The sequence below is a fragment of the Apodemus sylvaticus genome, chromosome 1 (assembly GCF_947179515.1).
Source record: "Apodemus sylvaticus chromosome 1, mApoSyl1.1, whole genome shotgun sequence".
NCBI classification, from domain to species: Eukaryota; Metazoa; Chordata; class Mammalia; order Rodentia; family Muridae; genus Apodemus; species Apodemus sylvaticus.
In genome coordinates this window covers 142,313,491-142,335,528 of record NC_067472.1, presented here as the reverse complement: position 1 = coordinate 142,335,528, position 22,038 = coordinate 142,313,491, and the positions used below count along the sequence as shown (strand labels likewise).

Genomic DNA, 22,038 nt, shown 5'->3' with positions numbered 1-22,038 from the left:
TCCACACCTCTAACACGCAAGAGATTTCCAACGTGAAAAAGAAAAGCTAATGCTTCAGAGAAACAACCGACAAACAGTAGGCAGCTCACGTTACAGGGATGTAAATACTTTATGAACATGTGAGAAAATTTAATAGTACTATTAATAAAACATGGAAATGAAAACACTTGATAGCTTTGCTCCCTAGACAGGCTGGGGAAAATGAGACGGTTCTGGGTAGAGAGTCTAGTGCTGGGGCAGGTGTAGGCCAGAGAGGCTCAGCCGCTACTGCTCTTGCTGCTGCTGCAGCTTCAGTGATTACAGAGCAGCCTGCTTCAGGACCTCAGACTGGGGACTAACAGATGCATCCGCATTCTAGTAACTAAGGCTGCAGAACCAGAGGCAAGTCCCAGAATCCTTAGCAAAACCAAGTGCACATCCACAAGAGAATTGCTGAGACTACCTTGCCCCAGAGCACATATTTGGAAGAATGAGTTGCAGCAATGTTGACAGATGTTTTAAAAAGCCAATGTAAATAGTATACATTTTTGTTTGTCTTCTTGTTTTTAGACAGGACCCCATGCATCTCAGGCTGGCTCTGGGCTCTCTGTGAGTTAAGGGTGAGACTGCACTTCTGACCTGCCACTCCTCTGTGCCCCAGTTGCTGGGATCACAGGCCTGCACTGTCATGCCCAGCTCCCTGTCTTGGTTCTCCCAGCTTTCCTTGTGGAAATGTATGAACAGATGCTTCCTAGCTCAGTAGATTACTTACCTCAAGAAGTGGTAGCAGATTCATACATTTCATTATGCCACCCCTGTCCATGCCCCACCAGTGTTTTCACCTCTTAAAAATACACCCTACCAGCATAGCATAAAGTATTAGTGTAAGGGAAAATTTAAATTTCCTTTACACTGACCCGCTTAACTGGTTTTGTAAATGTGTCAAAGAAAGCCCCATCCAAAGCTGCGTTTCAGACCCTCCGGGCACTCACGATTTTCCCGGGATAGCTGCTGGGCAGGGCACTGGCTTCGATGAAGTACTTCCTGAGCAGATGTTTGCTTGGGTCAGGACTATCCAGGAGGATGTAGGAGCAGAAATGGGCACCGTGCCGAAGCAGGAATATGGCGATGTCTTCATTCCCTGATGGGACAAAGCACAGAGAGCTCAGGGCATCCAGATGTCCCGGGGTCGTTTCTACTTGGGGGCAGGGCAGGGCGTGTTGGTGCTTAGCGAGCAGGCCCCAGGTCACTTCCCCGATGCAGCCAATTCCTGGCAGAGAGGGTTTATGGGACTTTGATCTTGGAGTGCTACACACGAGGTCACACTTGCCACAGCGGGTCCCTGCCACCCAGTGGGGGACAAGTAGGGAGGAGCAGCCATTTTGACAAAGACACTAAGGACCGGGCTAGGGGATGGCCACATCAGTGAAGTGCCTGCTGAGTTGTGAAGCCATGTTTCAGTCTCAGAACTCACACAAAAAAGATACTGAGGGGCTGGAGAGATGGATGCAGCTGTTAGGGGCACTAGCTGCTCTTTCAGGGGACCTGGGTTCAATTTCTAACACCCACATCGCAACTTACAACTGCCTGTAACTCCAGTTCTAGGGGATCCGGCACCCTCACATAGACACACATGCAGGGAAAATACCAGTCAAAGCTCATAAAATAAAAGTAAGTTATTTTTAAAAAGATACTGAGCATGATGGAATAAGATTGTAATCTCAGAAGCAGGGAGAGGAAAGGAAGAGAATCCTGGGGGTAGAGAGCCCGCCAACTGAGGGACTCTCCAGGAAAAACTGAGATATGCCATCTCTCTGTCCTAAGGAATGGCAGCTGAGGTTGACTTCTAGCCTTCCATACACGAGTGTGCATGCAGCTGCACACATGTGCACACCCCCCCCCACACACACACACAGGAGAAAGGAAGGAGTTGCGGAAGGTCCTTTCACAGGCCACTGGAGACTTAGCGGTGGGGGTGAAGCAGAGTCCCACACTGGAACCTGGGACCTTTGCAGGGCAGGGTTGATTGTGTGGGACCCACCTGCCTTGATGGCCGCATAGAGGGGCAGCCGCACAATGACGGGGAACTCGTTCTTCCTGACGGCGTAGTTCTCCGGGTCGGCCCCGTGAGTCAGGACCAGCAGCTTCACGACCTCCAGGTGCCCCTGCTGGCAAGCCAGGGCCAGCATCCAGTTCAGCAGCCGCTGGGGGGTACAGGGCCCTGGAGGGGGAGAGGACAGAGGAAAAGGCTTAGAGTCCTGCTGCCTGCTGCTCACGCCCATCTTCCTTGGCCTTGAATAAAGTGCAGGCCTTCTAGGCATAAGTGAAAGTTACGCTTGCTTAGAGGAAGCAAGTGGATTGTGTTCTCTGGAGTCCCGCCCCATAGTCATACCCGGCACTTCTCCATATTATCACCGACCAACCTGCTCATAAGCCAGGAAGGTCTGAATGACAAAGGTGCCTACAGTGTGACCCTGACGAAGGAAAAAATGCCTGTGTAGTGAGTAGAAGACCGGGACAAAACAAGAACAAACAAAAGACAAAAGACAAGCCACAGTTGCTGCAATTTTTCTAGATGGCTTCCCCCCTCCCTCTGATTGTAGCCCTAGAATCACATTACACATAAGAGAAGGACTTCAGAGAGACATAAATTAGGATCAAACTACCTTAAATGCCATTTTGTAAAATTTGGTTATCTTTCAAAAAGCCTCAGTTTACCCAACAGTAAAATGGGTATAAAACCCTCCCCTCTGAGTTTAATCCTCGCATTATATTGTGTACTGTGAGTCAAATTCCTGAACCAGTAACTCCTCATTAATTATGGAATGTGTCCTCACACCACTGGAGTGTTTATAGCAGTCTATACTTCCGAATTACCTGTAACACACGTATGTATAACTTTCATAAATAATACTTTAATATAAAGCTTTGACAAAGGAAATAGATCTACCTATGCTGCCTAAAGAGTCTAAAGTGACTTCCTGAAAGAGCCTCCCCCCATCCCCCGCCACTTAATTTCAGGAGACAAAAATGACACAGAACACATTGAATGTAACAAGGCTGGAGTATTACAGTATCTTCGAGTTCAAACTAGTGTAAAATCTTTCGGATGCAGTTGCCATGGAAATGACCTCATCTTCTGTCATAGCCCCAAAGCATCATGTCGTCATGTCATTTCCACAGCTACAAAGTGCTTCAAGACTAACATGTCACCAGCTGTAAGAGGGTGACCTCCTCCAGGACCAGAGGAAGGACTGACAGGGAGTAGGGAAGGATGGATGGATGGAGTTGGGATCCACCAGTGAGGGTCCCGGCACAACGCCTGGCTGGAGCCTTGTGGAGCGAAGGTCTGTCTCCAGCTCCAGACTGAACTGGTGATTGTGGTGATTGTGGGTGAAAACCTTGGTCCTGCTTTTCTACAGGGAAGACATGGTGATAGAGGACGCCCAACTTCAGCGCTAACTTCAGCGGGGAGGTGTCCAAGTTAGCATGCAGGACCACTGTTTTAAGACCAGCCCAGCCAGGCGGTGGTGGCGCACACCTGTAATCCCAGTACACTGGGAGGCAGAGGCAGGCGGATTTCTGAGTTCGAGGCCAGCCTGGTCTACAGAGAGAGTTCCAGGACAGCCAGGGCTATACAGAGAAACCCTGTCTCGAAAAAAACCAAATCCAAAAAACCAAAAAACCAAAAACCAAAAAAAAAACCCCAAAAAACAACAAAAAAAGACCAGCCCGGAGCTCAGACAGATTAGATATGCTGCGGGCCCCACGGTGGATCTGCAGGAAGTGAAGGCTTACATCCTAGTCTGGGGGCTGGAGAGACAGCTCAGTGGTTAAGAACCACAGCTGTTCTTGTAGAGGGTTTGGTTTCCAGCATCCAAATGGCAGCTTATAACTGTCTGTAACCCCAGTTCCTGGCCATCTGGCAGCCTCTTCTGGCTTCCATGTGTGCCAGGTACACACGTGGTTCACTCATAAACACAGAGGCAAAACACTTACACATTAAAAAGAAACAAACAAAATCTAGGATGGTCTAAAAGCAAAGAGTAGTCTCTCAGACTCAGAGACCTCACAGTGTGCTGTCACAGGATCCCTCCCCAGCTCCCTTCCCATGGCCTTCTTGTTCTTGTTTGTCTTCTGGTGCCAAGTTCTTCTGACCATGCCCATGTTATCTGGGAATTACCAGTGCACACCGTTTGGCCTACATAGGCCTCTCCTGTGAAATCCAGGACATTGCTCTCAAACCCTTCAATTCTCAGCACTTGCCTAGAGGTGGGGCAAGCCTTAGAAGCCCCAGGAGCAGCCTCTGGCTTGCAGGGGCAGGCCACCAGGTCACCAGGTCACCAGGTCACCAGGTCATACATGCCTTGGATTGTTTTATTATTGCTAAGTTCACTTCACATTCTTCCAGACCTCTGTGCCTCAGGCCAATTTCAGTGCACACAGTTGTCCCCCTCCTGCTCAGGAGCTACCAAAGGGTTCAGCCTGCCTTTTGAAAACTTTCCCACGTCTCCCAAGCCTTGAAGGTTCTCAGGGCACTTGGCAAATGTTTAATAAATGAGAGGCAGGTGCTGTGGCGGTAGGAATGAGAATGGACCCCGTAAACTCATGTATTTGAATGCTTGGTCCCCAGCTGGTGGAACTGTTCAGGGAGGATTAGGAGGTGTGGCTTTCTCAGAGGAGGTGTGTCACTAGGGGTTGGGCTTCTCAAGCCATTTCCAGCGTGTTCTCTGCCTCCTGCTTGCAGGCCAAGATGTGAGCACCGAGATGTTCCTGCAGCCTACCTCTGTGCCTCTGTGTCATAGACTCTAACCCCCTGGAACTATAAGCCCAATCAAACTGTTGCCTTGGTAACAGTATCTAATCACAGCAACAGGAGAGTACCTGATAGAGGTGCTGAGGCAGCTGGCTGCCACTCCTTGAAGATGAGGTGCTGAGGCAGCTGGCTGCCACTCCTTGTCGACAGCCATCCTCCAGCTCCTTCCTGCCTTCCTATGTCTCAGTTCATTATTCTGCTTTATTTTATCTTTTCGTTTTTTTTAAGACAGGGTTTCTCAGTGTATAGCCTTGGCTGTCCTGGAACTCACTCTATAGACCAGGCTAGCCTCCTGGTCAGAGGCTCACCCGCCTCTGTGCCTTCTGAGTGCCGGGATTAAAGGCATGCAACACTATCACCTGGTTTCCAGTTTGCCTCTTAAGAACGTTACAACCCTGCTGGTTCCTGTCCATCAAGTCCTTCTGGCTTCAGGCACACAGGTGGAGCACTGTCTGGGAAGACGACTGAGTACAGGTCTATCTCAATGCACACAGACACACCCACCCAGGGCCACTCCATGATGTGTGACCCAGCACAGAAACCACAGGGCTGTTGGTTTTAAAATTATAAAAGAAATTCGAGGTATCAATTATAGAATATTAAACCACGTGTGGCTTCTTCTTCAGCACATAGCCTTGACATCAAAGGTCCAACACCTAAATTTCATTCCAAGAGCACCTCAACCTCTAGTTACAGTAAGGCTTTTGACCCTTGTCCCTTATGGCTGAGCCAATGCTACAAGGAAGTTGTAAGAGAGTAGAACACCTTGAGTTCACCAGAATTGAATTATCAATGCATCATACCATGGCATATCCATTCAATGGAGTATTATTTATCCATTAAAAAGAACAAGTCACTCAGTGATGAAAAGACACAGAGTAACCTTTGATGCGTATTGCTAGGTGAGAGAAACCCATCTGAAAAGATTACCTAAGAATGCCTGAGGTTCCAATTATATTTCCGAAAAGGCAAAGGTATAAAGGAGAGTGGTCACGGAGCTGACACACACAGAGGTTTACCTGGTAAGGACTCTAGCAATTCATGTACTACGTCAGCGTGTCCAAAATGCGCGGCCACCACAGCTGGGTTGTCATCGGTGGGCTCCGGCGGCAGCTCCACGTGCTTCTCGGCGAGCAGGAACCGCACAGTCTCCAGATCTCCGTGGGCTGCTGAGATGCTAAGCAGCTGGCCCTGGTCAAAGGGGGAGAGGATTCTGTGAGGCCAGCTCTGTAAGTCACATGTTTCCCTGAGTCTCTGACGAGACTGTGGCTCTACTGCAGATGACACCACCAACCTGTGTGGCTGTACCACACTCAACTTTACACACTTAGAACAAAATCAAAAAACAGCCCCTCAAGACCTCTGCATTATTACATGTGGAAACAATGACTTTAGTATATATAGGTATGCTTTCTGACCTATACTGGGCTATAAACCCATAGGTTGAAAACAGCAGGTGCAATGTACCAGGCCTATCTAGCCCAGGACACCACAGCTTAACAACACCGCACCCAGAGCTGTGGTTGGTGCATCACAGAGATGATTGCATGATTGCAGTCCTAGGGGTGACTGTCCTGAATGCATGCTATTCCTTCACCATTAGAAAGCCTAAAGGTAGCCAGGCAGTGGTGACTCACACCTGTAATCCCAGCACTCTGGGAGGCAGAGGCAGGCGGATTTCTGAGTTCGAGGCCAGCCTGGTCTACAGAGTGAGTTCCAGGACAGCCAGGGCTATAAGAGAAGCCTGGCTTGAAAGACAAAAACAAAACAACAACAAAAAAGGTGTGGCCTCATTGGAGTAGGTGTGGCCTCATTAGAGTAGGCGTGGCCTTGCTGGAGTGGGAGTGGCCTTGCTGGAGTAGGCATGGCCTTGTTGGAAGAAGTTTGTCATTGGGGTTGGGCTTTGAAGTTTTAGAAGTCCAAACTAGTTCCAGCATCTCATCTGTTCTCTTCCTGTTGCCTATGGATCTGGATGTGGAACTCTCAACGACTCCAGCACCTTGTCTGGCTGTATACCGCCATGTTCCCCACCAAGAGGAAAATGGGCTAAAGTTCAGAAGCTGTAAGCAAGTCCCAGCTAAATGCTTTCCTTTCTAAGAGTTCCACGGCCATTGCATTTCATCACAGCAATAGAAACCCTAAAACACCGCCCTGCAGGTTATCGATACATGTATTTGATTGATGATAGGGTTCCATACGCCAGAATCCAGGGACAAAGAAACATCAGCAGAGTTCTTGATTTGAGTTGCGGGGAAGAGAGTGGTGGGACGGACACTGGTCTCAGAAGTCGGTGACAGATAGGCAGCCTAGCGGCTCACAGACCTGCGTCCACCCAAGGATCAGCACGTGTGTGGGGATACACGGCTGAGATCTCAGTGCCTCCTGCAAATGGCTGCTCCCCATGATTGCAAGCCTGAGCATGCTGAAGGAGGCGAGTGGGAAACCAGGCAGGAACGAGTCAGTCGGTGCTTCTGTGCACGTTTGTGGAAGCCCCGTATGTTCGAAGAGCACAGAGAATGTCAGGGACGACTACTGGCCTTTCTGAATTTGTAGGTAAGCTCATCCTGGTGTGTGCGGGTGTGTGTGTGTGTGTGTGTGTGTAAAATAACCAACAGAACAGTCCAGAAAGCAATCATCTCCAGCAAGTATGTCAGAGCAGGATGGGTAGGAAGAGGCCGTGAGTGAGGCTCTGGGGAGAGGAGTGGATGTTCACCACGCTCTGTCCATGCGTGGATGCTGCACAGAGTACTTCATTTGTACAGTCATGTGGTGTCCTCAGTATGGCCATGCAAGGGCTCTATTTCCGTGCTGGGCATCTGAACCTGTGTCCCTCAGTTAGGAGCTACACGATCAACAGAGCTACCCCAGATCTGCAGCACTGATCCACATTCTATGCACTTCACCCAAGACCTGCTGGGTAGGCTGGAACCCTTGGAGGAGCAGATGGTGTGTCTGACAACTGAGGGGACTGGACTTGCTGAAATGTAGCTAGAAAACAAAAAACCACCATTACCCTGGCCAGGTGGGACCCAGAAAGCCCAGCCATTCCTGGAAAGCACTTGTATTACCGAGAAAAGCCACAAGTGATTGATTAGCTGACTTCCAGGACTAAGAGCTGTCTAGACTCCTGTCCATCACAGGCCTAAAAGCCCCATTCTCGGCAGGTGATGGGTGATGTCACAGCCAGCCACAGCCAGGAGGGACCCAGAAGACAGGGAAGGCAGGAGACAGCCCGGTGGCTCTCAAGTATTTGAGTATAAAATAAAAGGCCAGCCTCCTCCTACGCCCTCACCTCCCTCTGTAAAGGAAGCTTGTGCATGGCCTTCTATGGCATATTTATCCACGCACACTCACAGGAATGCCATACAAGCACAAGTGTGCTTTTCATCTGTGTGTGTGTGTGTGTGTATGTGTGTGTGTGCGCGTATGCACACAGCTTCTTTGGAGGTGAATGCTGGTGTGTGCTTGGATAGAGGCTCAAGACTGCAAGCATTTTCCTCTATCGCTTTCCAACTTACCTTTTGAGACAAGTTCTCTCACCGAACCCAGAGCTCCCTATTTCCCCAGACAGGCAGGCCAGTGAGTCCCTGGGACCCACCTGTCTCTGTCCCCATCTCCAGCTCTGGGGTTGCAGGCCTAGTCCCCACACCTCGCTCTTATGTGGGTGTTGAGGATCTAAAGTCAGGCGTTCATGCTCACACAGGGAGCACTTCACCGACTGGCCCTTTCTCTGACCTTCATCTTTGTCTTTTTACCGGGTGTATGATACATCTGCAGGGAAAGCAAAATCATGCTGTTTCATGAACTGCTACCTCCTCTCCCGTGTGCCTGGATACCCAGACAGATGCCCTACTTGGAGAAAAGAGGTCACGCCCTTGACACTTGTGGCTGCCCCACTGGGCCCCTCCTCGCTCCTTTCTTCCTGTCTTCTTCCTGTCCGCCTCAGGGTGAGCAGCATTGCGTCCCTGAGCCTTCTCTGCTATGCCGCTCGGAAAGCCTCGGTGCCAGTTGGCAGTGGGCAGAGGCTGGAGGAAGCACAGACCCGAAAGCAAGCAGACAGAAAACCCTTCTCCCATCTTAGATTGTCCTTCTAAGATAACTTGAATTTGTCATCATAACCAGAAACAAAGATGCTCCCACGTGTCCCCAACTGGTCTCTGACTCGCCAGGAAGACCTGCTACCCTGACTGCAAAAATCATGAACTGATTCATTTTAACTAGTTTGCAAACATTACAAAGTGGCATTATATTGTTCTTTTAAAAAAACAAACAACTTTTTTTTTTACTGTGAAATAATTCGAGATTACAGAAGTGACAAAATAGAACAGAGAAGATCCATCACCCAGTTTACCCTGGGGGAGACATTTTTCATAACTGTTCATGGTCTCAGAACCTGTGATATGTCAGGACACTGTGCATCCCTAGAGCAGATTCAGGCCATATATGACTGCTTTGCCAAGAGATCTGCCTCCTGCTGCCTCTTAGCAGAGACACTCCGCCACCCCACCCTGCCAGCCACTAATCTATACTTCTGTCATGCTGTGGATGATATACTTGGTCCTAGTGGAACAGACTGTGGGCGGCGGTGCCTAGTCAGAGGTCAGAGGTCACCGAGGACATGCCGTTGACTAGTGCTTCCAGTCACTGTGCCACTCTGACTCCCTGCTCTCTCTTCCTGGATTCCCTGAGGAAAACAGCTTTGCTTCCCCGTGCCTTCACTGCTACGATGCTCTACTGCGTATAACAAGAACACACTCACACATAGACACTTTCACACATGCACACACTCACACACATATGCACATGCATGTATACTCACATTGTATTTAATGCACACACCATTGGATTTAAAGTGAGTTTCTCACAGGTAATATCCATTTCTTACTCTTTTTTAAAATTCTACCTGTAAAACTCTGGAACTAAGCTCATGGATTTAAATCATTTCTATTTAATAGAATTATTTAGATGTTAAATTTAAGTCTGCCATGTAATTTTGTTTGCTTTTGTTTACTCTCAGCTTGATTTATTTTGAATTTCATTTTTATTGGGTTATACAGGTTTTTTATATAGCTCTGTGAATAGTTTTAATGTTTGTTTATTTGTAGACACTGACTCACTATGTATGCTTGGTTGGTCTGGAAATCTCTGTGTATACCTCTTTGTAGATCTGCTGCCTTTCCCCAAATGCTGAGATTAAAGGCATGCCCCACCATATCCAGTTATATGCAGTTTTGTAAATGGTTGCTTCAGGTATTGCATGATAGATATGTAACCAACCAAAATAGGCTGATAAAATACTATTTTCAGTAATTTTTAAAATCGGTTTAGATAGCATTGGAATTTTACCTTTATTAGATAATTGCCTTATTTTTAAAGATCCCCTCTCTCTACATTAAGAGCTGTGTTAAGCGATGGTTCGTTTGCTCCAATTGTCAAATACAACTTGAGGGACAAAGAATGAAGTAATGACCTGTTTTGTGTGTTGGTGCTTTGTTCTTCCCAGGTTCCTGTTTATCCCAGCCACCCTCATTTCGTCATTTTCTGGGTTAGCTGCTCCATTCGGGACACCTTCCAGATATTTGTTCTCTCTTCTCCTCCATCGTTCCAGACCATATTTATTTTCTCTTCCTTCTTGAAGGGTATTCTCCAGGCTATGGGGTTCTAGGTTGACCCCTTCCCTTCTTTAGTGCTCTGTGTCACTTCCCCTGGGTCCCTGGTGTCTGACAATGTCATTGGAATTGTTTCCCCCTAAGGAAACATCTCTCTGTTTCTGTCTCCCTCTCTGTCTCTCTCTGGAGCTTTCAATCATTTTGTCTGTTCTGTTTTCCTGCGGCTTGAGTATGATGTGCAGCACTGGTCACCGACTCTGCTCCTGTTGGCGACCCTCTAACTTCTCCACTCTGCTGGCTCTGTTTTCTCCACGTTGGGAGAGTTTTCTGTTCCACTGTGTTTCCTTCCACTCCTTCTGGACTCTGATAGCATGGGCTCAGCTAAAATTCTCACCTCCCTCTGAGGCTCTCTTTACTTTCAATCTCTTGCTCCTTCCTCATTCCCTCTCCCCATTTCTGCTCTACCGCTTCCCTCCTCCCTCTTCCCCTCCTCCCTCTTCCCATCTCTCCCTCTCCCTTTCCTTTCTTCCTCTCTCCCTCCCCATCTCTCCTTTCCTCCTCCTCTCTCCTCCCCCTTTCCTCTCCCTCTCCCCTCTTCATCTCTCTCCCTCTTTCCCCTCCTTCTTCACATCCCTCCCCCTTCTTTTCCCTCTCCCCTGCCCCCATTTCTTCTTCCTATCTGTTCCTCTTTCCCTTCCCTCTTCCTCTCCCCTTCCCTCCTCCAACTATCAAGGTGCAGATTCTTTCCTCTGTCTTCTCTATTCTGGACTTGAGTCTGTCTACAAAAGAAACCTTCAGCTATTGGAGTTTAGCGATTCTAACATTTCCACTTCATTCCCCCTCACTCCTTGGTGACACTCCTTCTTTGGAGACGCCCGCTGTTTACTTTTGCCTTAAGCACGCTCATGTTTGCTCTCTGTCTTAGAAGTCTGGTCTGGGCTTCCAAACATCTGACTCATCTGGCTGCGGACGTCTGTGGCTGTCCTGTTCTCACTGAGTGATATTTTTCTCTTTCCTGAGGAAAGTGTGTTCACTAGGATCTGGTATTTAGTGGAAATGTATTTTTAGGATCAGGATTTTATTTAAGTCCTGGGCTTGGACGCTGTTAACTCTGGTGGGTGAACAGTGGTGTGGATTAATCACTCCTGGGTGGGCTGGGCAAACAGGAACTACTCAGAAGTAGACAGGACCAGGGGAACGGACTCCTGGATCCTGTTGGGTAGGTCTTTCATGCTCCTTAGGTCTCCAGTGGCAGCAGTGTGTGTGTGTGTGTATGTGTGTGTGTATGTGTGTGTATATGTGTATGTGTGTGTGTATGTGTGTGTATGTGTGTGTGTATGTGTGTGTGTGTATGTGTATGTGTGTGTGTGTGTGTGTGTGTGTGTGTGTGTTGGGGGAATGGTTGTTATATTACCACCTAGTGCCCGAGTGCTGATTAGCACCCTAGCTCCCAGCAGCCTTCTGGGATGGCTGGGGCAGCTTTTCCAGCCTGGCTGGTTTACAGCCTCTCCACCTGGCCTTGGCTGGAGCGAGGTGGGAAGGGCTGCAGGCACACTGTGGAGTGGCTGGGCGTTGCCTATAGACCCCCTGTCTTTCACGCTGCCCTTGCCTGGTCCTCTGGATTTCCTTCATGCTTCTTTGTCCACGTCAGTTTGTTGTGGGCTGCCAGCTTATTCGTGTTTAGTCAGGGATGCAAAAAAAGGTGAGAGGGACCCCAGAGATGCAGCGCCACCTTTGCCCCCAGCCCTGACCTCACTAGCGGGGTTTTGCTCTCTCACTTGAAAATGTCCGTGGCAGGGTTCTCAGCTGCAGAGGGGGGAATGTTGGAAAGCACACCAGTTCCAGCTTCTCTTTAGTTTGAATGGTTTTTATGTTTTATATGTACTAGCGTTTTGCCTGCGTGCATGACTTTCTTCCGCATGCCTGCACCCATTCCTTCTTCTTAATAGAAGCAGAAGTTACTGGCTTATTTACTGAGACTGTATTGGAGAGCTTTCCGAATTGTGTTGAGATGTTATCTGATGCTTTGAGAATTCTTCATAGCATCCTACGGCCAGGGGACACTGGGGATTACATCATCTTGTGGACCCAACAGTTGGGCCATCTCGCACACATAGGTGTGGCCCTGAGAATTCATAACTGGAGTGATATCAAATGTCCTCCTCACAGTGCCCATTGTCTCCCAATCTCTGTCTCTGAGAATAGGCCAGAGATTTAAAAATAGAATCATTTCTAATATTCAATTAAATGTAGACAGATTAAGCCTATGCCAACCAAAGTGATGCAAACAAAGTATTGATGAAGGGTCTCCATGGTAACATTCCATTCTTACCCCATCTGAGCTGCTGCAGGAGGGTTGTTTTGGATTTGCTTTTTAGCAAATGGTTTGGTATATGTCATACAACTTTAAATACCATGTATGAAAGTGTCAAAAGGAAAGTCACTGTTTTATACTAACGTGCTAACAAAACCGTGCATACCTACACTTCCCATTTGGGATACCCTTACAATAAGAAAACGAATAGGCGAAAAACTCCATACAACATTATTGGTAAGAAATTTGAAATAATCCAGGTTTCCAATTAAGAGGAGTGGATTGACTTTAAATTATGTTCTCTCCATCACAGGGGATATTGTGCAGCCATTAATGGTGAAGTCTGAAATGAGTTTACAGTCCTGCAGAGAATTCTGCATATCATAGGAGCAAACAAGGAGTATACGCAAAACAATGATCTGTATTTACATTACCTACATAATTCATCATATATTATCAGAAGTGACAACATTCCCCAGAGCAGCCAGGTTAGAACAAGCGCACCAAGTCAACGAGGCGGCAGCGTCCTGGCTCGTTACGGGTATGCTTAGCTTCTGCTCTTTTTTTTACCTTTGCTAACATTTTCCCAAAATTTTCTGAGCACATGCTGCTGTTATATAATGGAAGAAAGTATGAAATCAGTAGACACAATCTGCAGAGGGTGTTTGGCTCTTTACAGTTAAGGGAGCCCATTCACAACCCTGCAAGGCCTGACGCGGAAGGAGATAGGTCGTGCCGCTGAAGAAACCTCTGGAAAGGTACACTCCACGTGCTCAAGTGCAAATTGAGGTGTTTCCGAATGAACCCTGGAGTCCTGTGAAGTCTCTGGCAATGAGAAGGTGACCCGCAAGCCGGGGATGTGGTCCAGCAGGTCCAGCACTAGTCTGGAAGGCACCAGGCATCCTCCAGCATCCTCAGCATCTTAAGCCTGGCAGGGAGGGACATGCCTGCAACCCCTATCCCGGAGGAGGAGGAGGAGGCAGGAGAATCAGAAGTTCAGGGTCAGCCTTGACTGCATAGTGAGTCAGCGGGACAACCTGGGATCCGTGAGACTTTACCCCTCCCTGCTCCTCATCGCTAAAAGGGAGACTTTATCCCTCCTTTCCAGTGGACGGATAGCTCAGTGGGTAAATGCGTGGGGGGGGGGCAGGGAGCTCGGTGGATAAAGTGCTTGCTGTGTAAACATGAAGACCTGGGTTCGGGATACCCGGTAACCATGTAAAGCCCAGATTGATTGGTGCATGCCTGTAACCTCAGTTCTAGAGGTGTGGACTCAGGAAGATCCTGGGGTTTTGCTGACCAGCCTCGTGTGGCAAGCTCCGGGTTTAGTGAGCGACCCTGAACCAAAAAGTATGGTGGAAGAGCTGGAGAGATGGCTCAGTGGCTAAAAGCACTTGCGGCCATTGCGGAGGATCTGAGTTCAGTTGGTTCTCAACACCCACATCAAAGCTCACAACTGTCAGTAATTCCAGGGGATCTGACGCCCTCTGCTGGCTCCCTTCAGTACTGCATGCCCGGGGAAGTGCTTCTTATGCAGACAAGATAACAAAAAGTAAAAGTAAACACGTTAAAAATAAAGCAGGGAGCCATTGAAAAGACACCCTGGGTAAAGCTTGGGCTTCTGCATGCACACACAGGTAAGTGTATCCTCTGTCTGTCTCTGTCTCTCTGTATCTGTCTGTCTGTCTCTATCACACACACACACACACACACACACACACACACACACACCAGCAACTCTGGAGCAGTAGCGCACCTACCTTCTCCTGGGGGGAGTCGCTCTCTTCACAAACCTCTCTGAGCAGGTCGCGGGCTCGGGAGAGGTTTCTCTGCTTGTACGCAGTGTGGATTTCTTCTATGCCGGGGCACTGCACTGTGGAGTTGCCACCTGGTAAAGATAGTTTGTTGCCCATGTCCTCGGCACCTGCGTGGGAAGACATGTACACATGGTATCACTGTGGCCAGTGACCTCTGGGTAGTCATTGGAGGTGCCAGTGGAGGAATACATTACCCATGACATCACAGGGGGAGGGGGGATTAGGAAGAGAATCCTGAAATGCTCCTGTCAGCAAGCTCCTATATCTCTGGGGACCCGCAGCCATTCTGGAAGGCATTTACTAGGACAGTGGGAAGTTTAGAACAGCTCAGCGATGGCTGCAGGGGACAGCCAACTTTGTCTGCTCCAGTGCCCTGAGCAACAGAAGACAGGCAGCATTCTGGTGAGAGAGTGGGCTGTCTAGTCAAAAGGATCTACTGCTGGGCCCCTCTTAGGGAGAGAACAGCTATGACCCAGGGTGTGGGAATCTACACACCTCTCAAAAGCACTCAAAAGGTCAAGTGACTTAGGGCTGGTAACCCTTGCCTTTGCACAGACAACCCACCCTAGTATCTCCAGCAATCCTTTGAAACTCTAGACGTGCTTGGGCCATGTGTACGATTAATTCACCCAGTCCCTAAGATGCCTGGTGACCCTACCATTGTGATGATCTGAATTGTGGCTTCCTGTAGACATGTCGCTGCTCTCTGTAAGTGAGTGCTGGCCTGTCCTGGGTAGAGGATGGGAGGTGGGACGCTCTGGCCAGCTGCATCTGGTGCTCCTTGGGAGGAGAGAACTCGGTGCTTGGGTTCTTACGGAGCAGCTGGACACAGCTGAGCACTGCACTGGGGGGACAGACACGGGTGAAGGACATCAATGTCCCCCATCCGTGCGTGTCCCACTCCAGAACAAGGTTTATATTGAAGTCTGAAAGCTCCTAGATGCTGACAAATAGGCTTTGGAAGTCCCCTAAATGTTTTAAAGTTCTTCCCAAAACTGTTTCTCTGAAGAACGTGTATGTTTCTCTGGAAGGAAAAGTGAAATCGTTCTCTCTACAGATGTTCCAGAAAAGGCTGTAGCTGACAAGAAGCTAGGTCCTGAACTGCACTGAGTGGCAGAAGAAATAAGGTGAGAATTCTATGATTCGTGGCTAAGATTCATACAGGATGAGGGTCCCTGGGGTAAGAGGCGGAGCTGGCGGCCCACCACCTGCATCTCTCTAAAGGGGTGATGTAATGCACGCCACGGGTGCTTTCTTTTCTTTCTTTTTTGTATATTGTTAAATAGATGCTGAGCAGGGTGGCCCTAAAACACAGACTCACAGAAGTGAGCCACATAAGAGCAGCTAACATCTGGAGAATGTTTTTGAAGTTTCTTTGCAACAGCACTGGTTATAGTTTGGACCTTAGCTGATCCTCAGAAGCCCATGACTTAAAGGCTCTCTCGGCAAAGTGGCGCTCCTGGCAGCTGGCAGAGCCCGTGGGCCGACTGGGAAGTCGTCACATAATTGGGGGTATAGCCTTGGGGACCCTTGGTCACTTTCATTCCCTCTCTGCTCCCTCTCAGTCTGTGAGTTGAGGCTTTTACAACCCTCACAAACTCAAAGCAGTAGAGCGGATACGCCATGGACCAAAACTATGAACTAAAATAACCTTTTTTCTCTTTAAAGTTGGTTATATTGGGGGTATTTTGTTATAGTGAGGGAAAACTGGCTACCCAACAAAACACAAAATATCACATGCTTAGAAATAAATTTCACAAAAAGATGAGTAAAATCTGAACTCTAGGAAAAACACTGCCAAGAAAATTAACATCTGTGTAACCAGAAAGACCTCAGATGCTCATGGATTAGAGACCAAATACTGTGAAGATGCCAATCGCCCTGGCTTTATGCACAGATTCAGTTTCAGTTCAATTACAATCCTACTTGGACATTTTCCCCCAGATTCTCAAGTTTGTATGGAAACCTTGAAGAACCTAGAATAGTCAAAGCAATCTTGAAAAACTTTATATTTTGAATCAGTTTATATTTCCTGATTTCCAAACTTACCATAAGGTTCCCATAAGCAGGCAATATGATACTAGTATAGACAAATATCTCCATAGGACAGAACCAAATTAATAAGCAGAGTCCCAGGGCTGGGGAGATGCTCAGTTCCCACAAAAGCAGGAGCCCCGAGTTCAGATCCCCAGCACTCTAGTAAGAACCAGGAGCTGTGGGCACAGTCTGTCACTCCAAAGGGTTGGGGGATGTGGAGAGAGAGAGCTCCCTGCAGCCAGCTCAGCTGAATCCATGAGATCTGAGTCTGGTGAGAGAGGCCTGCCTCAAAAAGTAATGTGGACAGGCCTGGGAAAGGGCTCAGTGGGTAAAGTGCTTGCTGGACAAGCATGAGGATCAGAGTTTGGATCCCCATTAGGTAAGTGTGGCAGCCCTCTTGCAATTTCCGGCTTGGGAAGGCAGAGATGGGATGCCCAGAGCCAGCAAGACCAGTGAGGCAGCTCTGGGTTTGACTGAGACCCTGATGTGACGGATAATGTGGAAAAGCAATCAAGGGAGATTCTCAGCATCCACTGCAGGCTTCCAAATGTGAACACACACACACACACACACACACACACACACACACACACACACACACACACACGCATGTTCACACGCGCGCGTGCACGCGCGCGCGCACACACACACCATACCTATACAAACATATGCATATAAGACACACATATGTACAGGCATACAAACATATACCACACCTACACATTAAATGCATATGACACAGACACACACATATACACACACATGCACAGGCATACATATACCACACCTAGATAAACACATGCATACAAAATACACACGCACATATACACACATGCGCAGGCACACAGACATACACCACACCTATGCAGACACATGCACACAAAACACACACACACACATACAAACACACGCCACATAAACACACACATGCACACCCGTGCACAAATGAACACACATATATAGCATATACTCATATTTGGCCATCTAATTAACTTTCAACAAAGGCGCCAAAACCCAATGGGGAGAAAGAGTTTTCAATAGATGGTACCAACATAACCGATGTCCTCATTGCTGGGGCTGGAGAGGGGACTGAGCAGTTAATAGTGTTTGCTGCTCTTCCAGAGGTGCTAGGTTTCAGTTTCCAGCATCCACACGGCAGTGAACATCTGTGAACATCTGCCTGTAACTTCAGTTCCAGGGGATCTGACCCCCCTCTCTGGGACTCTGAAGGCACTGCACTGTACTATTTTTCATACATACATGCAGGCAAAACTCCTTACTCACATATGTAAAATTAAATGTAAGAGATGCTTGTCTCTTATAGTGCACGGAAGTTAACTTGAGATGGATCATGAACCTAAACTATAGAGGTTAAAACTATTAAGACCCTAAGACTTCAGAGAAAACAAGATTCCTTAATAGTTTGCTATGGCCTGAGTGTCTCTTAGATCTGATGGTATTTAAGGATTGGTAGCGAGATGGTACTACTGGAAGGTGCTTTAAAGGATGAAGGCTCTTGGGAGGTCTAGGTGACCAAGGCTTTTGAAGCTCTCACTCTCAAGGTGTGATGACCTGCTGGCCCTGCACATCCAGGGCTGCCTGGCGTCCACCACAAGGTCCCCCGACCTCTGCCGACCCATTGTGGCCTCACTCAGGTTCTGAGCCTCCAGAACTGTGACCTACGCAAGCCTCCTTTATTATCAAGTAGCAAGTGTGCATTCTTTGTCTTGGTGGAGAAGAGATGGCCAATACAGAGAGCCCCAGAAAACATGAAGAAAACTGTGAAATTACACTTGACTAAAGAGCGTGGGAGTGATGAGAAATGGCTAAATTAGACTAGGTTAAGAGTTTAACATTATATAAGCTCATCAAAAGGAATCCTGTAAAGAAACAGGCAAATTCTAGTATGGAATGCGCATAATGTTTTAAAACATATCTGGAAAGAAGTGGTATATAGATTACCATAAAGAGTGTTTTAAAATACTATAACAATAACAAAAGATAAACAACCCAATTTTAAAGAGTCAAAGGTTTGAAAGGAACTCAGAATTTTAAAGAGTCAAAGGACAGTCAAAGAACTCAGTACCTTTGCCCATCAGAAAAACACAAATCCTCGACAACACACACTACACGCCCACTGGAGCTCTAGCCTTTAAAGAGGCATGCACAACCAGAATGCCCAGGCCTGGTGGCCTACAATGTAAAATGTATAATTAAATTATAGGCAGTCCCGCTGGTCTCAGGGCATATGCACTGACCTATGATCTGCCGGTGCCAATCTTAGACTTTTATCCAGAATGAATACCCAAAATAGTTATCCAAAAATGCTCATAAAAGTGGTAGTCATGAAATCTCCAAACTTCAAGTAGCCCAGGTGTCCATCCACAGGAGCACAGAGAAGCAAACTGTGGGGCCATAACTGCTTAATATTAAAGAGGAGTGACCACTGACCATTCCGATGGCAGATACGAATCTCAGAAACAAAATGCTGAGAAGACAAAACCTTGCACAAAGGGGTACTATTTCTTGGTGGTAATGGGGGTGGGGTGGGGGCAGGGCATGAAGACATCTCTTGCGTTGATGGTTCCAGATCCTGATGGAGTTTATATTACATGGATGCCGTATCCACTAAAATATATCAAAAGCCAATTTAAAATATGTGCATCACACTCTGGAGACGCTTATATCTAAAAAGCTATCATTGGCATCACACATACATTAGTTAAGGGTAAAAAGTAAGTTGGTAACTTCCTTTAGAATCATTAGAAATGGGTGGGCCCATGTCAGCCTCTAGGTGTAGGTGTATGGGTGTACCCTGGTTCAATTCCTTCAGTATTACTGCATGATAGGAATTTTTTCCCACAACAATACATTGGGAGAAATGAGGTTTATAGTGGGAAACGCTCTGCAGGGCTCACCATCTGACATACAGTGTGAGCGTCCCTATCAACCCAGAGAAAACCCTTTGTGCAGAAGCCGAGGTAAGCTGCTCACAGCACAGTGAACACTGTCCGGAGTTGTTGCAACACACTGTGAGCTAGGACCTGACCCTTTCCAAGGCAACTGTTCTGAAAATTCAGAGCACCAGACAGAAAGAGCATCACATACGGCTGAGAGCATCCCTGAAGCGTGGGGTGTTGCTTGGGCTGAGGGGAGAGCTTGGGTTCTGCTTCTGGAAAGACAAGACAGCTTTGCGTGAGTGTGGCTACACAATGTGAAGATGGCAGCTTCTTTCCCCAGCTCACAGGACAGGCTCCATTAATTATTCACAGCCAGCTGAGAGCAGGCTGGGAGGGAGAAGGACCATTAGCAGGGACGAGAAGGAGGCGGAGTCAACCACCATCAGCACCGCACTTCATCTCCTCACAGTTCAGCTTTCAGAATTCAACAAGCAGCACTATCTCACAATCAGCCAGTGGGCCTGCATGTCTCTGCTTCTGCTCGTGTTAGGAACATGAGGGCAGCCAGATCCTGGATGGCATGAAGGAGAGCCATGACAGTCCTACATCTATACCGGTCCCACAGTGCATGGGAAATTACAGGAGTGCCTTGATATTAGCACTGTATTTAAATAATGCTGTGTGGAGTAGCAGGTGTCATGGGAATCTAGAACTGCCCGTTCACTTTCAATTCCTCAGCATTGGGATTTTCTGTTTGGTCTGCAATGTCCCTAAGTTGTAACAGCCAATGTGCACTCTATGCTGGGGCTCTAGTCTGATCAGGCTGTTGCATGGGCACTAATGCATGTACATGCAGCTAACTACTCTGATCAGGCTGTTCCATGGGCACTAATGCATGTGCATGCAGCCAACTACTCTGATCAGGCTGTTGCTTGGGCACTAATGCATGTACACGCAGCTAACCACTTTGATCAGGCTATTGCATGGGCACTAATGCATGTACACGCAGCTAACTACCAATCCTGTGCAATTTCCAGAAATGCCAAACATGAAGCTTAACATTTATTTAACTGAAGGAAAACGTGAGAATCTAACAATGAGCACTAAGGATGGGTTGTGAAAGATGAGTAAAGAAACTACAGAAAGCTCTCTAAATTAATTTCCAAGTTTCTTATACTAGAGTGGCATGAGTGATTTGTCTTAAATGGTAGAGAAATTACATATACCCCAGGAGTAGAAAGCCAGAAAAACACCTTATGTTAAAGACAGCCTTACCATGATCAGATACCTTTTGTACAGGCAAAGATTTTCATGGAACTTTTACTTTTTTAAACCCAAGACATGGGCTGGAGAGATGGCTCAGTGGTTAAGAGCACTGACCGCTCTTCTGAAGGTCCTGAGTTCAAATCCCAGCAACCACATAGTGACTCACAACCATCCGTAATGAGATCTGATGCCCTTTTTCTGGGGTGTTTGAAGACAGCTACAGTGTACTTACATATAATAAATAAATAAGTCTCAAAAAAGAATGTCTAAAAAAAAAAATAAAAAAAAACACCAAGACATTGCAGTTCTATAATTGTGAATTGGTCACTTTGATAAAAAGTTTAAAAACAATAAAATTGTTTAGCTATATGTATCTATTTATTCAGGTATTCATACTCAGCACCTTGCTCAAAACAACACTGTTCTTTTACATGATAAAACACTTATCAATCTATTCTTCATATAGACTCGAAAATCGTATGACTTTCAAGTACATAGAGACTTCCCGAATCTATTCTATTTCAACCAAGCATGAATGCCACAAGTAGCAAGAGCTAGTATGAAAATAGAATATTGAATAGCTTAGTTTCAGACATTAAAAACTCTTCTTACAGTCTTTATTATGTCCTTATCTTCCTAAATAGCAACAACCTTTCCCAGTATATACAACTATAAACAAGTGTGTCATTTGCTTTTAATACAAATTAAGCCACCTGCCCAGGTGCACAGAGACAAAGAAGGGTGAACCAACGGCATCTTCTAAAAAAGACTCAACTTCTAAAAGAGCTGCCTGTTAGATTTGGCAAAGAGTTGACCAGAATGGGGGAACGGATATGTGGCACCTGGCAAGGGTTGTGGACACAGCCTACGCGGAGTCATCCAGGAACATGACGGCAAACGTGAGTGCAGCCATAGCCTGGATGCTCCAGACACGGGTGGTAAATTCAAGTTCATTATGGGAAGAAATATTGGTTAAAAGAAGTGAACGCTTTGGAAACCCATAGAAAGAAAACCTCATTTGTGTTTGAGTCTTGCTTTCAACCCAGCATTCTGCTTATACCGCCAGGTTCCCACAGCATGCTACAGTGTCAGCCCCATTGAGGGGAAATGAGTTAGTTGGCAATAACTCCATCCCAAGTACTTACATAATTCTTGTTTTAGGAAAACAAATTATTCTGACTACAGACAAACTAGCAGAAAGGATCCTCATCTGCTGGTGATTTATAGCAACAGAATCCCACAGACATTACAGAGCGAGGCTGTTGGGACCCTGTCCCTTATCCTAGGAGCTCACGGACAC

At 47.2% G+C, this 22,038-nt stretch overlaps 1 protein-coding gene and 1 long non-coding RNA gene across 2 annotated transcripts in view; one reads left to right on the top strand and one right to left on the bottom strand.

Annotated features, from left to right (window-relative positions):
• Positions 1 to 22,038, bottom strand: part of Lrrk1 (leucine rich repeat kinase 1) — a 138,270-nt gene that overhangs the window by 77,050 nt on the left and 39,182 nt on the right. Inside the window, 4 exon segments of the mRNA XM_052161140.1 lie at positions 972 to 1,120; positions 2,021 to 2,200; positions 5,815 to 5,986; positions 14,479 to 14,642. Coding sequence (XP_052017100.1) covers positions 972 to 1,120; positions 2,021 to 2,200; positions 5,815 to 5,986; positions 14,479 to 14,642 — 665 coding nt within the window.
• LOC127667846 (uncharacterized) lies at positions 9,177 to 16,799 on the top strand. The gene is made up of 3 exons (XR_007973950.1): positions 9,177 to 9,662; positions 13,032 to 13,259; positions 15,593 to 16,799. It is a non-coding gene; the product is annotated as an uncharacterized LOC127667846 (long non-coding RNA).